Here is a 22,340-nt window from a genome sequence, read left to right as displayed (position 1 = left end):
CTTAGTACAGCACAAGTGCTTAGTACAGTGCTCTGCACACAGTAAGCGCTCAATAAATACGATTGATAGTAGAGTGCTCTGCACACAATAAGTGCTCAATGAATGAACACCTTCTTTCCCCCACTCTCCTTCCCCTATGAGAAGCCCAGTTACGTCGAATTGGAATTAGCCCACTACTAAGATCACTAAACCAGGCCCATAGCTTCTGATATAAAACCCTTACGGCACTTACTACAAACATGGCTGAAATCAAGTCAATCCTCCTTAATACTGCTCATTTGATTAATTAATCATTTTTTGATTGCTAATGGTATACAGAACACTGTACTAAGTGCTTGGGAGATTACAGTATAACAGAGTTGGTAGACATGCTCTCTGCTCACAAAGAGCGTTCACTGAAAGGCAATTTATTTTTTGAAAACTCAAGCCCTAAAAATGAAAACAAGAGGAGCAACAATACAAATGAATTCCAGGATTACACTCAACTAATGGAGAATGTGATGACTTCTAATCTGACATATAATAGCTATAAATTGAATTTAAAGGTTTGCCAGGCTAATTATCTGCTAATAGATTCTGTGGGATATACCACACTTGTACATTCCTACAATGTAGATCTGAAGCTTTGGGACATTTCAGGATGGCAGAAGATAGAGTTGTCTGTAATTACTCCATTTGTTAGGTGAGCTATTCAATCCACTACTAAGACTGAATTTCAATTGCTCCACGACAGATTGAAGCCATCATTAGCACAAGTTACAGAATATGAATAAAACAAATTGCCTCATCAAAAAATTGACCTGAGAAATGTTACCACTTGAGGTGCAAATTACACTGATTATAAAAACATCACTATTACAATAAAGTTAAAGAACATGCATGTACTAAGTGATTTGTGAACAGGTAAATTCTTGGTCATCAAAAATAAAATAGTGATTGCCAAAATGGAAGTCAGAAAAAGCAGTGTTCAAAAAACATCTAACTGTGCAGTTATCAAGGTAGGATATTAAACATGTTGAGAAGTATAAAGGTAAAAGTACTTTAAAAGGGTTGTAAATAAGGATTTCATATGGAATAAAAATATATATTTTTAAATCACATGAAAAGGATTACTTTTTCTCTTTTACTTCTAATGCTTTCAGAGTTCCTAGCTTACATGTTATTAGCTAAATGATCATTACTATAATTCTGAATTCACTTCTCCCTTGGCAAAGTTAAAATATTCTTTGGGAGCAAGTGACACCGAATACAGTGTTTTTCAAATGCTAAAGACGGATTTCTCCTAACTTTTTGAAGCAGCAGCAACTAATAATGAAAGCTGCCATTTGGTCAGTAGTGGTTAAAAAAGCCTCCTTGATTTTTACAACATAGAAAGTGTACTGCAATTTTAACAGTATTTCTGTCAGAGAATACAATAATGCAGAAAAAGCATAACGTGAACTATACATTACTCCATTGCTCCCTGGGGTTTAATCTGTCACAACCATACAATACAATTTGGCAGTGTAGAAAACAATAAAAAAACAAGGGGAACTATTAGAATCCACTTTGGCACAGAAGTTGAAAATGGAAATACTGCCTTTGACAACAATTTTAAAAGATCACAAGATTTACACAACTTCTATTTGTCTCAAAAAAGGTGTGCTAGCTCCATCCCTTGTTTAATCCATGTTCTACCTCTTCCTACTACTTCTCTGTCTGCTTACCTTTCATCCTCCACATCAAGCTCATAAACAATTTAACCCTATCAAACATCTTCTAGACTGTGAGCCCACCTGTTGGGTAGGGACTGTCTCTATATGTTGCCAACTTGTACTTCCCAAGCGCTTAGTACAGTGCTCTGCACACAGTAAGTGCTCAATAAATACGATTGATTGATTTTTAGGAACTACTCCTTCCTCTCATCTTCCCTGATGCTCTGTTCTTGCAGATTCTCAGAGGTCCCCTTACTCCCTCCCCAGAGACAAGCACACAAGGGCCCTCCACAGTTTCTACTGGCCTCGAGGTGAGGTCCAGGATTGTTGGATTTAGACAATTTCAGGGTGGGAACAGAAGTCTGCCTTTGGCTGAGTTCAGCCCAGGCATGATCAGTCCTCATATTTCAGTGACTTCCTGTTCTACTGGCCAAAGACACACTCTGCACACCATAATAATAATAGAAATAATAATAATAGTTATGGTATTTAAGTATGTACTATGAGCCAGGCACTGTACTTAGCACTGGGGTGGATGCAAACAAATTGGGTTAAACACAGTCCCTCTCCCACATGGGAAATACTTAATAATACTGACAATGAGGAATTATCTTGGAAAACAGAAAGGATGTAGGGATATTAATGAGTTATTTAAGTGATAATAGCAAAACTAAATCCTGCTTAACCAAGAAAACAAGAGAAATGCTATATTGGATAAATTCAGTGGTCCACTCAGTCCAATACTTGCTTGTGATGATCCAACAATGCAGTACAAATGGCGGTAGCATAGATGTGGCCAAGACAAACTACTGGACAATGTTTTCCATATCCCTAATTTTCCCTTTTAAAGCTTATTTTGAATTTACCATGCATGACTGTATTTAAACTTTTCTTGAATCTACTGACACTTTCTACAATTTTCTGTGGTAATCAAATCATTTGTTTACTAACCAGGACATTCTCTTCAGTGGTTGGGAGAAGTTTGTGGATTCCTCAGGGTCTAGTTCCCATGTCCTGTTGAGGATGGCATAAAGTTGAACCCCAGATTTCCAGACCATGCAAGACTTTAATGGTTTAGCACCCAAACATTTCTGAAACACCACTCAACCCAAACTCAGAGTAATCAATTTTAAAGGAGAGCAACGATTAAGATTGAAAAGTTGATTTTTAGAGGATTTTGTATTTTAATAAGATGCAAATCCTTCAAAAATTCACATTCTCTCTGTTTTCAAAATGTTTTCTTCAATGTTGTCAGGACTAAAATGTGACAATTGTGATATATACTCTTTTAAATATTTGGCTATACAATGAGTGCTCTTTAGCCTACTGTAAAATACTGTAAAAAGGCTATTTCATAAAATTGTTGGGAAAACTAGCTGATACAACTACATTTTTTGGGACAAGAGAAAAACAAGACCTTTGGATTATTACCAAAAATCTCAAGGCAGGTAGATTGCTACATAGGTGCACATTTGAAGTACAGCAAAGATGCACTGAATGCATTGTAACTATCACTGTCCAGTTTCTAAGGTGAAATGTCACAATGAAACCACCTTCATGAATTGACTGCAGGACAACCACTAATCAGCAACAATGAAATTGCTGGTATTTCCACGTCTAAACTAAGGCAGCATGACAAAGAAAATAAAGGAACAGTGAAATCATGAAATAAAAATGTATTTTAAAGCATCGATACCACTATTCTAAAGATCACCGTCATTTGTGATATAGTTCATTGAAAGCTTGCAACCGGATTTCTTAGGGGAAGAAAAAAAATCTATTAATCTGTTTAATCATTTTTCAGTTAATGCTGGAACTTGAGCACTTCTTAGGGTTCCCACAGGATCAGGCAAAAAGTTAAAATAATTAATTTTTATTAAGAAATAGATTTCTCACAAGGAAAAAAAAAGACAGGACAGATTTATTTCTGAACACACAAAAACAACTCAATAGTTATTTCATCTTTCCTGAAGCATAGCTGGGAAAGTGAGGAAGAAAACACGAATCTTGCTAAAGCAGGAGGTCAGAATAAAACTTCACTTCTAGTCTTAATTCCACCCACTGAGTCTAAACAATAAATAGCACACTTCTTCCTTTAACCTACTTAACCTGTCCTGTCACTTCTCTTCCTTGTTCTACCAATTAAACACACATAGATTCCTGGCATGTCGTTTATAGAGAACAGCTGTCAGCCACCTTGGAAAATTCAAAACTGCAAGGGCCTGAAGCAGAAGATAGCCTCTCCTGAAATCTGCCCCGGCTCCAAGTGGATCAGCTCCAGGTAGATTATTGAGCACTTACTGTGTGCAGAGCACTGGGTACTAAGTGCTTGGGAAACACAGTAGGTAAACACATTACCTACCCAGAAGGAGCTTACAGTCTAGAAAAGAGACAGACTTAATCAATCAATCAATCGTATTTATTGAGCGCTTACTATGTGCAGAGCACTGTACTAAGCGCTTGGGAAGTACAAATTGGCAACACATAGAGACAGTCCCTACCCAACAGTGGGCTCACAGTCTAAAAGGGGGAGACAGAGAACAGAACCAAACATACCAACAAAATAAAATAAATAGGATAGAAATGTACAAGATAAATAAATAAATAGAGTAATAAATATGTACAACCATATATACATATATACAGGTGCTGTGGGGAAGGGAAGGAGGTAAGATGGAGGTAAGATTTATATAAGTACTGTGGGGGCTGAGGGTGGGGGTATCAAGTATTTATAAGGTACAAATCCAAGTGTAAGAGTGACACAAAGGAAAGGGAGTAAGAGAAATGAGGATTTAGGGAAAGTCTCTTGGAAGAGATGTGATTTTCACTAAGGGTTTGAAGGTGGACAGATCGGTAGTCTGTTAGATACAAAGGGGGAAGGAGTTTGTGGCCAGTGGGAGGACATGGTCATGGAGTTGGCGAGATAGATGAGACTGTGGTATAGTGAGGTCCGATGGCATTAGAGGTGTGAAGCAAGCAGGCTAGGTTGCAGTAAGATATCAGTGAGATGATAGGTGGGGGCAGCTGACTGAGTGCTTCAAATAATAATAATAATAACGATGGTATTTGTTAAGCGCTTACTGCGTGCAAAGCACTGTTCTAAGCGCTGGGGAGGTTACAAGTTGATCAGGTTTTCCCACCAGGGGCTCACCGTTTTAATCCCCATTTTACAGATGAGGTAACTGAGGCATGGAGAAGTGAAGTGACTTGCCCAAAGTCACACAGCTGAGAGTTGGCGGAGCAGGGATTTGAACCCATAACCTCTGACTCCAAAGCCCGGGCTCTTTCCACGGAGCCACGCTGCTTCTTCTCAAAGCCAATGGTAGAGAATTTCTGTTTGATATGGAAGCAGATGGGCGACCACCATAAGTTCTTGAGGAGTGGGAAAGCACAGACTGAACTTTTTTCGAAAAATGATCTAGGGAGAAGAGTGCCTTATGGTCTGGATTGGGGCAAAACAGGAGGCAGGGAGGTCAGTGAGAAGGCTGATAAAGTAGTTGCGGTGGGCTTGACTCAGTGCAGTAGCAGTTTGGGTGGAGAGGAAAGGGTGGACTTTAACAATATTGTGCAGGTAGAACTGACAGAATCTGGTGACAGATTTAATATGTGGGATGCATCTCTTCTCTCCGTCTGAGAAATAACAGTCCCTTTCTGGTCTCCTCTTCTGAATAACAGTTGTGACGCTTGTTAAACACTTGGATAGACACAAGATAGTCAGATTGGACACAATACCTAGTCCTCATAGGGTTCACATTCTAAGGAGGAAGATGAGGAAATTAAGACAGAGAAGTTAAATTGCACACAGTCACACTGCAAGCAAGTGGAAGGGCTGGAACTAGAACCCCAACCTGCTGACCCCCAATACTGTTTTCTTTCCACTAGCCATGGTATCTACCCATATCCAAGGAATACAAATTCTGGGGGTGGAGGGAAGGGGAAGATGCTGACGGTGAAAGGACACAGAAAGGCTATCTTCCTTTCCCTCAACCACCTCTGGTCCATGAGATTTAACCCTCCTCTGCTTCATGCTTTTTAATCTGGTAAAATGAAGTTATCACTATTACTATGGTATTTGTTAAGAATTTACTTTGTGGCAAGCACTACTCAAAGCACTTGGATAGACACAAGTTGATCAAGTTAATACAGCCCCTGTCCCACAGGGGGTTCACAATCTAAGTAGGAGAACAGGAACTAAATTCCCATTTTACAGATGAGGACATTGAGGCACTTGGGTAAAGTGACTTGCCCAAGATCACAGAGCAAGTTAAGTTTGGAGCCTGGATAAGAATCCAGATACTCTAACGCCCAGGCCCATGCTCTTTCCCCTAAGCCAAACTGATAACATTTTCTATAATTACTTCATAAGAGAAGGCAGTACCAGTTAATCTGATATGTTTGTGAAGCTCTTGAGCTCTTTACATGCTTATAAAATCAAGATTATTTTTTGATTGTTACTTTTCAAAAACAAAATGGGTTGCCTCTTCGTTCCTTTGGAGAACACCAAATATGGTCCATGTGAGTGTGTGTCTATAAACAATTGAACAAGTACAGAATGAGACTTTAAAAAAATAGCTATTAATAAGGGACTGAGCCATAAAATAGCTTTCAGCTTTCCTAGTTACTAACATAAAAAAGTATTTCATGGAACCTTATAAGAAAGGGAATAAGCACCTTGGGCAGAAAAAGAAAGTACCATCAATTGGTACTCAATGGCAAAACACGTCCAGACATTTGGGTGACTCCAAGGATTGTCTGACTTCAATTTCCATATGGATCAATCACTTTCTTTTTCTGCCCAAGGTGCTTATTCCCCTTTCTTATACGGTTCCATAAAATACTTTTTTATGTTAGTAACTGGCAAAGCTGAAAGCTATTTTATGGCTCAGTCCCTTATTAATAGCTATTTTTTTTTCAAAAGTCTCATTCTGTACCTGTTCAAGTGCTCATAGAATAACCCGCCATTTCTAAGACTTTCATTAAATGAAAGATGTTCATTTTTTCATGTTCCTAGGAAGTTTACACAGAGAGGCTTTTTTCTTTTTTATCCTTTTACAGAAAAGAAAAAGGACTTAATTTTTAAAACCAACTTCACTATGAAATGGGAGATTAGAGGATCTTTCATTTCAGTGCACAATCAGCAACCCAAAAAAAGGTTATTGGGACATTCTGTGGGTTCAGCTAAACTTTGCTGCTTCTGGAAAAGAGGATGACTGAGGCCAGAGAGATGATAAGGAAGAGTCTCACCACAGGAGAGGAGGAGGCAGATAATAATAATAATAATAATAATAATAATAATAATAATAATAATGGTATTTGCTGAGCACTTACTATGTGCAAAGCACGTTCTAGCACTGGGGAGGTTACAAGGTGATCAGGTTGTCCCACGGGGGCTCACAGTTTTAATCCCCATTTTACAGATGAGGTAACTGAGGCACAGAGAAGTTAAGTGACTTGCCCAAAGTCACACAGCTGACAGTTGGCGGAGTCAGATGTTAAAAAAAAGCATGCCTAGTGGATAGAGCATGGAACTGGGAGAAGGACTTGGGTTCTAACTCCAGCTCCACGATTTGTCTGCCGTGTGACCTTGGGCAAGTCACTTCACTTCTCTGTCCCTCAGTTACCTCATCTGTAAAATGGGGATTAAGACTGTAAAGCCCACATGGGACAGAAACGGTGTCCAACCTGATTAGCTTGTATTCTACCCCAGTACTTAGTACAGTGCCTGGAACATAGTAAGCAGCGAACAAATGCTGCTAAAATAATTTAAAAAAGCAGGACCAGAAGAACAATTAAGCTAGATTAAATAAAAATACAAATACAATAGAACAGTATAGCGTGTAAGCCTATTCATCCATAGATATCCCTGAGGCTTTAAGCAGTTGACCATACCTGCTTCCCATCCAGGGTGCAGAGCCTCTTGACAACGCCCGAGTCCAACTTAATTGCTTCAGTGATGTCAGTCAAGACTTGTTCAAAAGAATGGGCTGTCTTCTTATTTAGAAGGATTCTCACGGCTTTCCGAGGCTTCACTCCACTCCGAATCACAGTCACCAGTTTTGGCTTGATAAAATCTTTGCTTTCCTTCACTTCACTTTTCGTAGCGGTCAAAGAAGTCAAGGATCGGGTGGATCCAGCCTTGATGTTCACAGACCAGTTGGGATTAACATTCTTGGTGTAATCAACTTTGCGAAAAGGCTCATTGGATGCACACACGTAACTTTCACCTAAAAAAATAAATAGTTGGTTTTCAAGAAGTTCACAAATTCCACTAGAATTTAAAGTCCCAGGGCATCACATTTAACCAAATTTTATGCAATAGTTTTTTTCCAAATAAATTATTTGAGGAACAGAAGAATTAGGAAGTCCAGAAAAGCACAATTCTCAAAAGAATGGCATTTTCTATCGCTCCGTGCTAAAAAGCAAACAAAAAAACCCCATGCAAAACAGACAATACATTAAATAGCTAGCTAACACATAAGACCATTTTTCCCCTAATATGAAATTTTCTGTTCAGTCTCCAAGCAGTTCATCACTTTTCTTACCTTACACAGACCACCACAATTACAGTAACAATGTCAATGTTTCATTTTAACAATACAATTGTTAATATAATTCTAAGAGTGACAAAATATGCCTAGTCATGGATACATTACTGTCATTTAGAGAATTATACCCTGTATAACTTCCAAAACCAACCATTTTGGGTAGAGTGAGGTCAACACATTTTTCAACAATATTATTTAAAATACTCAATTACTTGAGAAATATTAAAAAAATACACTAAAGTGCACAATAATGTTTTTAGATTTAAAAGTTATGTGCCTCCTTTACAGCACTATTTATATGGAACCACTCTATCTTTAAAGTCTCACTGAAACCTGTTATTCTTTCTAGATGTGGAACATGAAGCAATGAAATATCTTATTACTTACCAAAGATAACAGAGCACTCAGCATGAGAATCACTTAAAAGAGCAGATGTTGGAAAACAAAGCTAAAAACCTCACATTTGGCAAGCAGAAAATACTGGGTAAAAATACGGAGAAAAGTACTGTAGGACGGATCAAATTAGGACTGAAAACCATGCCTACCCAAAGATACTGTTGGATTCTGAAATTTAACACAAATGCAGCCAGGGATTGCAATGTGTGAGTCACAGCTTCGTGTCTGTACAAACAGAAATAATCCTACAGTGCAGAAAACAAAGATTTTCCCAGCCTTGGCCGTTTGGTACACTTTAAATAGATTACACTCATGTAGCGTCTTTTCAGTTTTCTAAAGAAGGGGCAGATTCACGGTTTCTAAAGCTTTCAGTTGTACCCGAAAACCAGAAAAGTTGTTTTACTAACAAATGTTTTTGAAACTCAACCATACTGATAAAGACCAACAGCTGAAATGGTGGGGAGTGGGCAAGAGAATAAAGGAAGCACAAGAGATGTTGAAGGTAGCTACTGTAAATCCTTGCCACAATGTGAAAAAAATGAAGTGACAAGAAGAGAGATGGACAAATCAATAAATCAGTGGTTTTTATGGAGCACTTACTATGTGCAGAGCACAATCCGACAAGTTAGTAGATGTGATCCCTGCCCACAAGGAGGTAACAGTTTATAGGGGGAAAGAGTCATTAAAATAATTTTAAGATTGGGGAAATAGCACATCAGCGCTGAGGGGCTGGGATGAGTGTTTAAGGGGTTGAGTCGAGCGCATAGGTGACGTAGTGGGGAAAACTATGGGAAATGAGGGCTTAGTTGGGGAACATCTCTTGGAGATGTGATTTTAAGAAGATTTTGAAGATGGGAGAGTGGTGGATTGTCAGATATGAAGGGGTGGGTGTTACCATCCCAATGGAGGATGTGAGCAAGGGGTCAGCAGCAAGAGAGACAACGTCAATGTACAGTGAGCAACAATTATAGGAGCAAAGTGGGTGGACTGAGCTGTAGTAGATCAAAGAGGTAAGGTAACAGGGAGAAAGCTGATGGAGTGCTGAGGGTGAGAGGTGGTGGTGGATGGGCAATCACTGAATGGTTTTGAGGAGCGTAAAGATGGGTTGAATAGCTTTTCAGAAGAATGACATGGGCAACAATGTGTGTGGACTGAGGCAGGGAAATCGGTGCAGAGGCTGATGCAGTAAAGGCAGGAAATAAGGGCTTGGATCACCATGAAGGCAGTATGCATGGAAAGAAAAGGGATGATTCTAGAGATATAATAAAGGTACAACTGACAATTTTGTAACAAATTGAATAAGCCAGTTGAATGAGAGACGTCAAAAATAATGCCAGTGTCACACACTTATGACTCAAGGAGAATGGTGGTGGTGTTTGTGGTGATACAAAAATCAAAAGGAAGACAGGGATCAGGTGGGAAGATAAGAAGCAGCAAGCACGGTGGGTAGAGCATGGGCCTATGAGTCAGAAGCTCACGGGTTCTAATTCCCACTCCACCACTTATCTGCTGTGTGACCTTGGGCAAGTCACTTCACTTCTCTGTACCTCAGTTACCTCATCTGTAAAATGGGGATTGAGGCTGGGAGCTCCAGGTGGGACAGAGACTGTGTCCAACCTGATTTGCTTGTATCCACTCCAGTGCTTAGTACGGTGTCAGGCACATAGTAAATGCTTAACAAATACCATAATTTTTATTATAATTATTATTAGGACTTCTCTTTTGGACATGAGTAGTTTGAGATGCCAGCAGGACATCCTAGCAGAGATATCCTGAAGGCAGGAGGAAATGCAAAACTGCAGAGGAGAGATGTCACATTTGGGATTCACCTGTGCACAGATGGAAGTTGAGGATTCATTCATTTAATCATATTTATTGAGCGCGTACTGTGTGCAGAGCACTGTACTAAGTGCTTGGGAAGTACAAGTTGGCAACATATAGAGATGGTCCCTACCCAACAGTGGGCTCACAGTCTATAAGGGGAGACAGAGAACAAAACAAAACATATTAACAAAATAAATAGAATAAACATGTACAAATAAAATAAATACATAAATACCTACAAACATATATACATATATACAGGTGCTGTGGGGAGGGGAAGGAGGTAAGGTGGGGGGGAGGAGGGGGAGAGGAAAGCTCAGTCTGGGAAGGCCTCCTGGAGGAGGTGAGCTCTCAGTAGGGCCTTGAAGGGAGGAAGAGAGCTAGCTTGGCGGATGTGCGGAGGGAGGGCATTCCAGGCCAGGGGGATGACGTGGGCCGGGAGTTGACGGCGGGACAGGCGAGAACAAGGCACGGTGAGGAGATTAGCGGCAGAGGAGTGGAGGGTGCGGGCTGGGCTGGAGAAGGAGAGAAGGGAGGTGAGGTAGGAGGGGGCGAGGTGATGGACAGCCTTGAAGCCCAGGGTGAGGAGTTTCTGCCTGATGCATAGGTTGACTGGTAGCCACTTGGAGATTTTTGAGGAGGGGAGTAACATGCCCAGAGTGTTTCTGGACAAAGACAATCTGGGCAGCGGCGTGAAGTATGGATTGAAGAGGGGAGAGACAGGGGGATGGGATATCAGAGAGGAGGCTGACACAGTAATCCAGACGGGATAGGATGAGAGTTTGAACGAGCAAGGTAGCAGTTTGGATGAAGAGGAAAGGGCGGATCTTGGCAATTTTGCGGAGGTGAGACCGGCAGGTTTTGGTGATGGCTTGGATGTGAGGGGTGAACGAGAGAGCGGAGTCGAGGATGACACCAAGGTTCCGGGCTTGTGAGATGGGAAGGATGGTAGTGCCATCAACAGTGATAGGAAAGTCAGGGAGAGGGTAGGGTTTGGGAGGGAAGACAAGGAGTTCAGTCTTGGACATGTTGAGTTTTAGGTGGCGGGCGGACATCCAGATGGAGATGTCCTGAAGGCAGGAGGAGATGCGATCCTGGAGGGAGGGAGAGAGAGCAGGGGCAGAGATGTAGATTTGGGTGTCATCAGCGTAGAGATGATAGTTGATGCCATGGGAGTGAATGAGGTCACCAAGGGAGTCAGTGTAGATCAAGAACAGAAGGGGACCAAGAACTGAACCTTGAGGAACCCCCACAGTGAGGGGAGGGTGAGGAGGAGCCTGCAAAAGTCACTAAGAATGAACGACCGGAGAGATAAGAGGAGAACCAGGAGAGGACGGAGTCTGTGAAGCCAAGGTTGGATAGCGTGTTGAGCAGAAGGGGGTGGTCCACAGTGTCGAAGGCAGCTGAGAGGTCGAGGAGGATTAGGATAGAGTATGAGCCGTTGGATTTGGCAAGCAGGAGGTGATTGGTGACCTTTGAGAGGGCAGTTTCCGTGGAATGTAGGGGTCAGAAGCCAGATTGGAGGGGGTTGAGGAGAGAGTTGGTGTTGAGGAATTCAAGGCAGCGCGTGTAGATGACTCGTTCAATGAGTTTGGAAAGGAATGGTAGGAGGGAGATAGGGCGATAACTAGAAGGTGAGGTGGGGTCAAGAGAGGGTTTTTTGGGATGGGAGAGACATGGGCATGTTTGAAGGCAGAGGGGAAGGAACCAGTGGAGAGTGAGCAGTTGAAGATGGAAGTTAAGGAGGGGAGAAGGGACAAAGCAAGAAATTTCATGAGATGAGAGGGAATGGGGTCAGATGCACAGGTGGCCGGAGTAGCACTTGAGAGGAGGGAGGAGAGCTCCTCTGAGGATACTACTGGGAAGGATGGGAGAGTAGCGGAGAGTGTTGAGAGCCGGGGGTTGCAAAATGGGGGGGGGGGGGGGGGGGAGTGACTTATGGGATGTGGGAAATATGGGAGCAAATAAGTTCTCTAAAGGAGTGGGTATAGATGGAGAATGAAAGAGGATCCAGAACCAAGCCTTGAAGGGCTCCCACAGACGGTGAGAGCCAGATGAGCCGGCAAAAGAAAATGAGAAGGAGCAGTCAGAGAGACAGGATTATAACTATAATTGATATTAATGACTGTCTCCTCCCCTACACTGTAAATCAGTGTGTTCAGGGAACACGTCTACCAGTGGTTGTGTTGTACTCTCCCATGTTAATACAGTGCTCTGCACACAATAAGTGCTCAATAAATACAAGTTATTGATTAATTACTAGGAGGAGAACAGGAGAGGAGTGTTGGTAAAGCTAAGGATAGATAATGTTTTCAGACAAAGGGGTGGTCCATAGTACCAAAGGCAGCAGAAAAGTTGCGGAGGATTAACATGGAATAAATAAGAAGTTCATTTCTCCTTCCCAAGCAAAACTATCCCATCTCTGGACATCTGAGGGCTTTGACAGGTAGGAGTACGGAGGCCCTGAGTTTCAATTCGCTGAACTGCACAAATGTGTTTCTTTAACGGGTACAGAATTTAAGGTGTTGTTATAGGAAATCATCCCCTCTTGAATTTTGTTTAAGTAAAATAGCTAGGAGGAGTTTTCAATCATGTGGATTCTGTGGTTTCACTGATTTACTGATACGGTCATGTCATGGCTTTAGTCAATCATAAAGGAATTTCTGATCTTATTTCAGGATTAGCTAGGCCCTTTCCAACCTTCTGTAACCTTCCAACCTCATCGGTAAGATGGGAATTAAGATTGTGAACCCCATGTGGGACAGGGACTGTGTCCAACCTAATTAGCGTGTATCTACCCCAGCACTTAGTACAGGTCCTGCCACACAGTAAGTGCTTAACAAGTAACAGAAAAAAAGTTTTCCAATTACGAAGCCGTGGGCCAGAAAGAAATTTCACCAGCCTGCAAAATATCACCATTCACCTTTGCCAAGAATACTTCAGTCATGCTAGTACCTCTAATACTCTGCATTTTTTACTGGGTTAATAAAATACAAATCTCTTAAATACATGGAAGCTTAATTACTAAAATGCACAAATTCACAAAGTAAAGGAAAAAATAGTATAAGGGAGAGGAATAGTTTACTGAATTTCTCTCTCAACTTTGATTTAATAGTAACGTTATTTATTGAGCGCCTATTCTCTCATACATATTACATTATACCTCTATGAAAGAAAAATAGAGCTCAAGAGCTAGTGAAATGGCTGTCCTTTGTTTTATAATAAAAACAACAACAATGTATTTGTTAAGCACTTGCTATGTGCCAAACACCGTTCTAAGAACTGGGATAGGAACCAGTTAATCATGTTGGACACAGTCGCTGTCCTACATGGGGCTCACATTCCTATTCCCATTTTATAGATAACAGGTAAAAAGAAGTTAAGTAACTTGCCCAAGGTCACATAGCAGATATGTGGTAGAGCTGGAATTAGAACCCATATCCTTCTGATTCCCGGGCCCCTGCTCTTTCTGCTCAGCCACGCTGCTTCTCAGCCTATTCATGCACACTACTGTGACTGAAAAGACATGTTGTTTACATGTAAAGATAATACCTTGCTGTGTGAATGTAATTGGTCTATACAGGTTTTGTCTGTTCCTGAATTTACCTCTAATTCCACATCTCTGGGAAGCATTTGCTCTAAGATAGCAACCTATATGGTGAAGTGAGGTGTGGGAAGCTAGGCTGGGCCAGGTCCCAGCTGATAGCAACTTCAACATCTCCACAGTCCACCTTCCACCCCAAAGTTGTCAGCCACAAGATGCAGTAGAGAATGTGTCTGGGGCAAGGGCACAGGAAGTGCAAGTCCCTAAGACAAAGGGAACCAAACTAGTGCCCGGCACATTGGGTACCAAGAAAAGCTAGTGGCTGTGGTAGCCACTGCTTTGGCTACCATGAGCCCTGAATCACAAGGAGTCTGAAATTCTGCTCCTCTAGCCACAAGTCCCTTCTGACTTTTGTTTTCATTTTGTGTTCCCTAATTCCCTAACAGTGTTCTATCCACAACATGAAGTAAAAACTCACATAATAGAAGAATTTAGTGTACTTGATCACTTGACTTCACAATCTTATCTTCCTAAAGTTTCTCAGATCTCTATTATAGGTCTAAAAAGCCAATCCTTTTATTATCTCAGTTGCTCCACTGCAACACCCTCTCCAGACTCACCATAACCCTTAAATAAAATGAGTTTAGCACTTCAGTAAAGATTTGACCAGTGCTGAGTTTATACAAATACTAACTGGAAAGTATTCACTGTCTTCATATTAGTTTTCAAATAGTTACAAAATCATGAGAATATAATTCTTTACTTTTTGGTTATACTATGGTCTACGTCCCACTCCAGGCTCAGTCCCAATCCCCTTAATCACCATTTTACAGATGAGGTATCAGGTACAGAGAAGTGAAGTGACTTGCTCAAGGTCACAAACAGACAAGTAATGGAGGTGAAATTAGAACCCGTGACCTTTGATTGACTCCCAAGCCCATGGTCCAGCCACTACGCCATTCTGCTTCTCTTAGTGATCTTCAAAATAAAACTAGACATAGCTGAAAGCAAAGTGATCATCTTGGCTAGGAAGCTACAAGGGGAATTCATTTTTTGAGAAGTTGTTTTAAATTTCCAAATGAATATAGACTAAGTTTCATTGTTTTTTGACTGTCACTTAGGGGAAAACCAAAATAAGGCTGGCTCCACAAACAAGTGAAATATAGGGAAGTACTCAAACAGTTTGTCATATATAAAATTCTCTGACACTGCAGAACTACCTGGGTAGAACAACTAGTAAAAACACCTCAATGACTCTGGAAGACATCCAGGTTTAAAATCTGAAACACAATTACTGAAAACATGGGTGTCAACAGAGAGGAATGGATTCAAGCTGTGTATCTGCCTAAGGCAAGTAGACAAATGTACTTGGAAATTCTAAGTTATGTAACAGAGTACCCACTAATACTACAGGAGAGTATGATTTTACTCCCTAAAGATGATCCTGGCTATTTGGGTGATCAAGAACCAAAGATGAGAAACTGGGAAAGTTATATTTAAGTACGAAGACACTGGGGATTCAGTGTTAAGGCTGTATTGTTGCCTCTACATTACTGATCTACCTAATTTTTACTATAGTGTAACCAGAGGTTTATGAAAAACAAAAAATGATAGTTATTAATGGTCATTCACCTGAAAAGTGCATTGTAAAGGTGGCAGAGAAGAGCACAATCATACATATCAAAATTTGGAAGGAAAAACAGTTTCCATAAAAGGGAGTCTTTGGTAATAACAATCATATGAGAACAAATAGATACATTTACATTCCACAAGGACTATGCCAATATTTTATAGTTACTACTGGGCCAGACAATTTTAATTGGCAAATTGAAAGTCTTGAGTGAATTAGATCAAGTTAAAAGGTAATCATTTTTTTTAAACAAAATTTGCAATTCCCACCCCTCTCTTATAGTGCTAAGTAATAAAAAGGCATATAAAGGATATGTTTCAGGTCAATTTTCAAAGCACATACATTTAATGTATACCTTATGGAAAGTTTAAATCATCCATATTACAGTAACCTGATAAGGATCAAAATTTAAGTCTGTTTACTTGCTTTGTTTTGTTGCCTGTTTCCCCCCTTCTAGATTGTGAGCCCACTGATGGGTAGGGATTGTCTCTGTTGTTGAATTGTACTTTCCAAGCACATAGTACAGTGCTCTGCACATGGTAAGCACTGAAATTCAATCGAATGAATAAAGTCACTCATAAAACACTCCTGGAATCAGATGTTTGGAAGGAAGCCCCTGGTAGGACAGGGACTGTGTAATAAGTGCCTGGCATACATTAAGTGCTTAACAAGTACCATTTAAGAATATAAAAAGTCAAATCAGTATTTGTATGGGGGTTACCAGTAGAACTTAGACTGCAAGCTCATTATGGGCGGGGAACATGCCCGGTAATTTTGTTGTATTGTACTCTCCCAAGTGCTTATTACAGTGCTCTGCACATATTAAGCATGACTGATTGATTGCTGGGAACCCAAAGAATATTCTATCAATGGTAATTTACTCAATTAGTGTGGGTATTCTAATGTCTATACTGTATAAATAGTTGTCACGGTTAAAAAAACCAAAACAAAAAAAAAGTAATGCACACTAATTCTTCCTCTCCTACCGGATTTTGGATCAGAGACTCATCCCTAATACTGCCTTTTCACACTGCAAGATAAAAACGAAGTGAAGAAGGTAAAGAAAAGATTTAAATATAGCTATTAAAATCAACAAAAACCTTATATGTGGGTGAGGTATCCCTGGACCAAGTAAACCAAAATTTAATAGCCTTTAGAGTTTTATGAAGGTACCACTCCTATTATTATATTGTTTAAGGTATCATATACCTCATTATTAGCAGGCTTTCTGTGATGACAGAGGTGTGCAGAGAGATGTCTAAAGCAACAGAATAATCTTTCTACTACTCCCTCCTCAACAAAACCTGCACCACCCACCCATATTGGTCTCATGTATCATCACAAGAAGCAGCATGATGTAATGGATAGAGCACAGGCCTGAGGGTCAGAAGGTCATGAGTTTTAAGCCCACCTCCACTACCTTGTCTGCTTTGTGACTTTGGGCAAGTGACTCAAGCGCTTAGTACAGTGCTCTGCACACAGTAAGCGCTCAATAAATGATTGAATGAATGAATGAATGACTTCACTTCTCTGGGCCTCAGTTACCTCATCTGTAAAATGGAGACTGAGACTCTGAGCCCAGCAAGGGACAGGGGCTGTGTCCAACCTAATTGGCTTGTACCACCCCAGTGCTTAGTATAGTGCCTGGCACACAGTAAGCGTTTAACAAATATAACTATCATCATCAAGTAAACTCTGCAGAAACAGATAAAATCGGGATTGGGAATATGGCGAGAACCCCTAACAAAAGAAGTTTCAGGGAAGCTGAAGGCTTGTTAAAAAGATTACTAGCTAGCAATTCTAAGACTAGAACTCCATGAATATTTGAATCCTTTCCCATGGGACTTTACCAACCCCCATGAATCCAGGAGTTGTTAAACGGCAAGTAGGCAGCTCTGCTTCCCCAAGACGACACGTTTATCAATGAAATTTGCACTTTAATCCATAATACAGAAATAAGCATGCAATTTTTCGGAAGGTTCCCATATTTTCCTCATGGTGGAAGGGAAAAGGAGAGAGGCAGAGGAGGAGGGGGGAAAAAGGAGAGAGGGAGAGGAGGAGAGGGGGAAAAAGGAGAGAGGGAGAGGAGGAGGGGGAGCAGGAGAGGGGGTGTAAAGGAGAGAGGGAGAGGAGGAGGAGGGGGGAAAAGGAGAGAGGGAGAGGAAGGGGGGAAAAGGAGAGGGGGAGAGGAGGAGGGGGAAAAGGGAAGAGGGAGAGGAGGGGGAAAAGGGAAGAGGGAGAGGAGGCGGGGGAAAAGGAGGGAGGGAGAGGAGGCGGGGGAAAAGGAGGGAGGGAGAGGAGGAGGGGGAAAAGGAGGGAGGGAGAGGAGGAGGGGGAAAAGGAGGGAGGGAGAGGAGGAGGGGGAAAAGGAGGGAGGGAGAGGAGGAGGGGGGAAAAGGAGGGAGGGAGAGGAGGAGGGGGGAAAAGGAGGGAGGGAGAAGGAGGGAGGGAGAAGGGGAAAGGGAGGGAGAAGGGGAAAGGGAGGGAGAAGGGGAAAGGGAGGGAGAAGGGAAAAGGGAGGGAGAAGGAGGGAGGAAGGGAGAAGGAGGGAGGGAGGGAGAAGGGGAAAGGGAGGGAGGGAGGAAGAAGGGGAAAAGGAGGGAGGGAGGAAGAAGGGGAAAAGGAGGGAGGGAGGAAGAAGGGGAAAAGGAGGGAGGGAGGAAGAAGGGGAAAAGGAGGGAGGGAGGAAGAAGGGGAAAAGGAGGGAGGGAGGAAGAAGGGGAAAAGGAGGGAGGGAGGAAGAAGGGGAAAAGGAGGGAGGGAGGGAGAAGGGGAAAAGGAGGGAGGGAGGGAGAAGGGGAAAAGGAGGGAGAAGGGGAAAAGGAGGGAGGGAGGGAGAAGGGGAAAAGGAGGGAGGGAGGGAGAAGGGGAAAAGGAGGGAGGGAGGGAGAAGGGGAAAAGGAGGGAGGGAGGGAGAAGGGGAAAAGGAGGGAGGGAGGGAGAAGGGGAAAAGGAGGGAGGGAGGGAGAAGGGGAAAAGGAGGGAGGGAGGGAGAAGGGGAAAAGGAGGGAGGGAGGAAGAAGGGGAAAAGGAGGGAGGGAGGGAGAAGGGGAAAAGGAGGGAGGGAGGGAGAAGGGGAAAAGGAGGGAGGGAGGGAGAAGGGGAAAAGGAGGGAGGGAGGGAGAAGGGGAAAAGGAGGGAGGGAGGGAGAAGGGGAAAGGGAGGGAGGGAGGGAGAAGGGGAAAGGGAGGGAGGGAGGGAGAAGGGGAAAGGGAGGGAGGGAGGGAGAAGGGGAAAGGGAGGGAGGGAGGGAGAAGGGGAAAGGGAGGGAGGGAGGGAGAAGGGGAAAAGGAGGGAGGGAGAAGAGGGGGAGAGGAAAGAACACAGAAAAGCGGGGGCATAGGTGAAGAGAGAAGAGAGTAATAATAATAATACTAATAGTAATAATACTGGTGTTTCCTAAGCACTTACTAGGTGTCAGGCACTGAAACAGAATGACAGGGAGAAAGGGGGTGATGGTCGATCACGGGGAAAAAAGAGTGGGGGGGGGGGCGCGTTCCCTCCCCCCTTGGTGTCAGCCGGCGTGTCGCCCTTCCCGCCGGCCGGCCGGCCGGCCGGCCCTCACCTTCCCGCAGCTCGTCCAAGGCGGCCAGCCTCCGGCTGCCGTCCAGGGTGTAGATGGCGCGGACCCCCTGCGGCAGGTGCACGTTGTCCGCCAGGGCCCGGGTCAGCTCCATCAGCAGCGCGTCCAGGGAGCGAAAGCGGTCGGCGGAGATGGCGTACACCAAGCCCTTGAAGTAGCGGTCGCCGTTCCGGTAGAAGCGGGCCCTCTTGGCCTTCTTCTCGGAGCTCAGGGCCTGGAGGGTCCGGGTGCGGTAGAAGCTGCAGTGCGCGCTGTGCGCGGGGCTGGGTACCAGCCCGTTGCCCTTGGCGACGGAGCCCCCCGAGGGGCCCGAGCCCCCCGGGGACCCGCGCCGGCCCCCCGCCCGCGCCCTTTTGTCCCGCTCCTGAAAATGCTCCAGCTCGATGCTCCGCGTGCTCGCCATCCACCCGGCCCCGGGAGACACCCCGCCAACGAAGAAGCGAAATGCAAAAAAAAAATAAAAATAAAAAAGGCTGGGTGGAATGGAAAAAAGAAAGGTGGATGCACGGGGGGCGTCCCTTCCCTAATGCACAGGCATCCCGCAAAACACGCTCCACCGCCCCGGAGTCGGGGACCGGCTCCGCAGGGTTAACAGTCTCGGGCAGGGCCGCTCATTGTCCCGCACCTTTCTGCCTTCTCTGGAATAAGAAAAAAAAAATAAAGAAATAAAAGCAGCCACCCCTGCTTCTCCAAAAGCCCGGGCTAAGCCTTCCCCAGCATCGTCTAGTACAGCCCCACTTCGCTGGGGAAGCAGCGCCTGTCTGCAGAGCGGCTGCAAACTTGAGAGGGCGGGCACAACCCACGGACACACGTTCACACCGACACACACAAGCACGCCCACACAATGCCAGCGCTCGGGGAGGGGGAAATGCAACGAGCAGCCGACCCTCGCCCTCCCGGCTACCCACTAAGGGCCTCAGTCGCCTTGTAGCCTTGGCACAGAGGATGCCCCAGCAGGGAGCCAGCAGGCCCGGCTGTACTAAGAATGGCAATGCAGAGGCTCCTCCCGGGTCCTAGCAACTGCATTTGCTTCTCCATCCTAATAAACCTGGAGGGGGGAAAGAGAAAAAAAAACTAGCAAAGGGAGGGAGAGACAGGAGGCAGGAGAAAAGGACGGCCCTACAAAAGGAATAAGATTTATTCAAGGCCACGGTTCCCATCTTCTAGCTCGGTCCCTCTTTGGGTGCTTAATTCGTGAGCTCGAAGTGTAGCCCGGGGAACAGAAGATGACAGTTGAACAAGGGGCCCAGCATCTATTTCTATAAAAAAATGGTGCTTGGTTAAAATATTCTTTATACTGTTACCGGAAGACCTCCGTTTGCTTGCCGGTTACTATCTAAATATGGGGGGAAAGGAAGGAAAGGGGAGGGCGGTGCTGCGTATTTCCATTATTGTACTTCAGTTTAACGAAGTCAGGGAAAACATTCATTCAATCGTATTTATTGAGCGCTTACTGTGTGCAGAGCACTGTACTGAGCGCTTGGGAAGTACAAGTTGGCAACACATAGAGACGGTCCCTACCCAACAGTGGGCTCACAGTCGAGAAGACTAATTAGAAAACATGCTAATCTGTAGCCCTTAAATTATCTGCAGAAATCTTCATTATTAAACATGTGGCTCTAGTATTAAAGTCAATATCTAAATCATCTAACTATACCTTTTGAATTTTGAATTTCTATCTTTTCTCATTCAAAGCTCTGCAAAAAAGAGCTAAACTTTCATACTACATGTTTTTCTTCATCCATGAAGATAGTAAGTTTAGGTTGTAGTATGTAGCACATACTCAGTTATCCCAATGTATGGGCTTGAGGTCAATCTAAATAGGGAAAAATGCCTGTAATCCAATCTGTCTTCTCATCCCTCAGAAGCAAAGAAAGAAATCACAGAAAATGAAATACACAATTCCCCCCGCCCAAAACCAAGACCCCCTGGGGCTTGGATTTTTTTTAAGCAATCTCTTTTAAATATTTGTGAATTCTGGTGGCTTGTATACTGAATAGGGGTGGATTAGTCTGAAAAACATCTTTCATCATTGGGCTCTTAATATTAGGGCAACGGACAGAAGGGGAGAGCAAAGGTGTATTTTATTCCCACCAAAACTATCCTGAGGTTTTAAAATGGATAACTTTTCAGGTGTATTTTGTAGCATCTTCTAATGCCCCCTTTAGTCTTTTCTAGTTCACAGTTCTCCTGTCTGGGTCACATTCTGGAAATTGATGTCAGATATCACAACCACCTCCAGAGCCCTACACTTGAATCGCATTGTCTTTGTAGCAGTGATTGGATATTTGATCTAGCAAGACTGAAGGCCACTTTGAGGTCTCCTAAGGTAGCAAATTTAATGGTGAATCCCCACAAACGGGCTTAAATTAAAAGCCAAAGTCCAATACCCAGGTTAAATTTGTGGCCATGGTCAAATAAAGATTCCGAGCAGGCACAATCACTTATGCCTTGGAGTAGGTCCTCTTGGCTAGTTAAGAACCTCCAAGGATGCAAAGAGGTGCTTCACTCAATGATACTATGTCCTTCAGTAATGCTGAAGGAACACCCCAATACCAACTACACTCTTGAAAAAGAGAAGAGATAAAGCAAGTGAAAAAGTGCAGGGATAAAGCTACAGAGACTAGGCAATTCCAACTAATTTTTTCTTCGACTGGGGCAGAAAGGGAGTTCAGCTTCTGACAAAAGCTTAGGGTAAGGCGCAGCCCACTTAAGAGAACAACCCATCTTCTGAAGGGCAAAATGAAGAACAGCTGAAAAGGTTTGAGTCACAAATTGGTTCACCTGGCTCAAAAGGTGTCTGACAAAAGCTTAGGGTAAGGCACAGCCCACTTAAGTGAACAACCCATCTTCTGAAGGGCAAAATGAAGAACAGCTGAAAAGGTTTGAGAGTCACAAATTGGTTCACCTGGCTCACAAGGTGTCTGAAACACCTAACTCCAGGTCTAAGCCTGATGTTAGGAGAATTTACCTATTTATAAGAAGAGTGACAACAGGTCAGGTCTCTTCCTTAAGGGAGGCTTCTTGAGTTTCCAAAGCTAAGACTGCATATCATCAATCATATTTATTGAGTACTTACTGTGTACAGAGCACTGTACTAAGTGCTTGGGAGAGTATAACAGAG

General features: G+C 43.2%; 1 protein-coding gene across 6 annotated transcripts in view; it reads right to left on the bottom strand.

Annotated features, from left to right (window-relative positions):
* DCLK2 (doublecortin like kinase 2) overlaps positions 1–19,643 on the bottom strand; it is a 113,117-nt gene extending 93,474 nt beyond the window's left edge. For all 6 annotated transcript variants that reach the window (XR_005453413.1, XR_005453415.1, XR_005453414.1 and 3 more), the window contains exons 1-2: positions 19,199–19,643; positions 7,584–7,918 (exon numbers count right to left, since the gene is read on the bottom strand). Coding sequence is in view for 3 of the 6 variants with exons in the window: in XM_038755116.1 (XP_038611044.1) it covers positions 7,584–7,918; positions 19,199–19,619 (756 nt within the window). In the remaining 3 variants the exon portion in view is untranslated. The remainder of the gene's footprint in view (positions 1–7,583; positions 7,919–19,198) is intronic.
* Between the last annotated feature and the right edge of the window lie 2,697 nt (positions 19,644–22,340).

This window comes from Tachyglossus aculeatus, chromosome 12, assembly GCF_015852505.1.
Source record: "Tachyglossus aculeatus isolate mTacAcu1 chromosome 12, mTacAcu1.pri, whole genome shotgun sequence".
In the NCBI taxonomy this organism is placed as follows: domain Eukaryota; kingdom Metazoa; phylum Chordata; class Mammalia; order Monotremata; family Tachyglossidae; genus Tachyglossus; species Tachyglossus aculeatus.
This window is presented reverse-complemented; position numbering and strand designations above follow the sequence as displayed.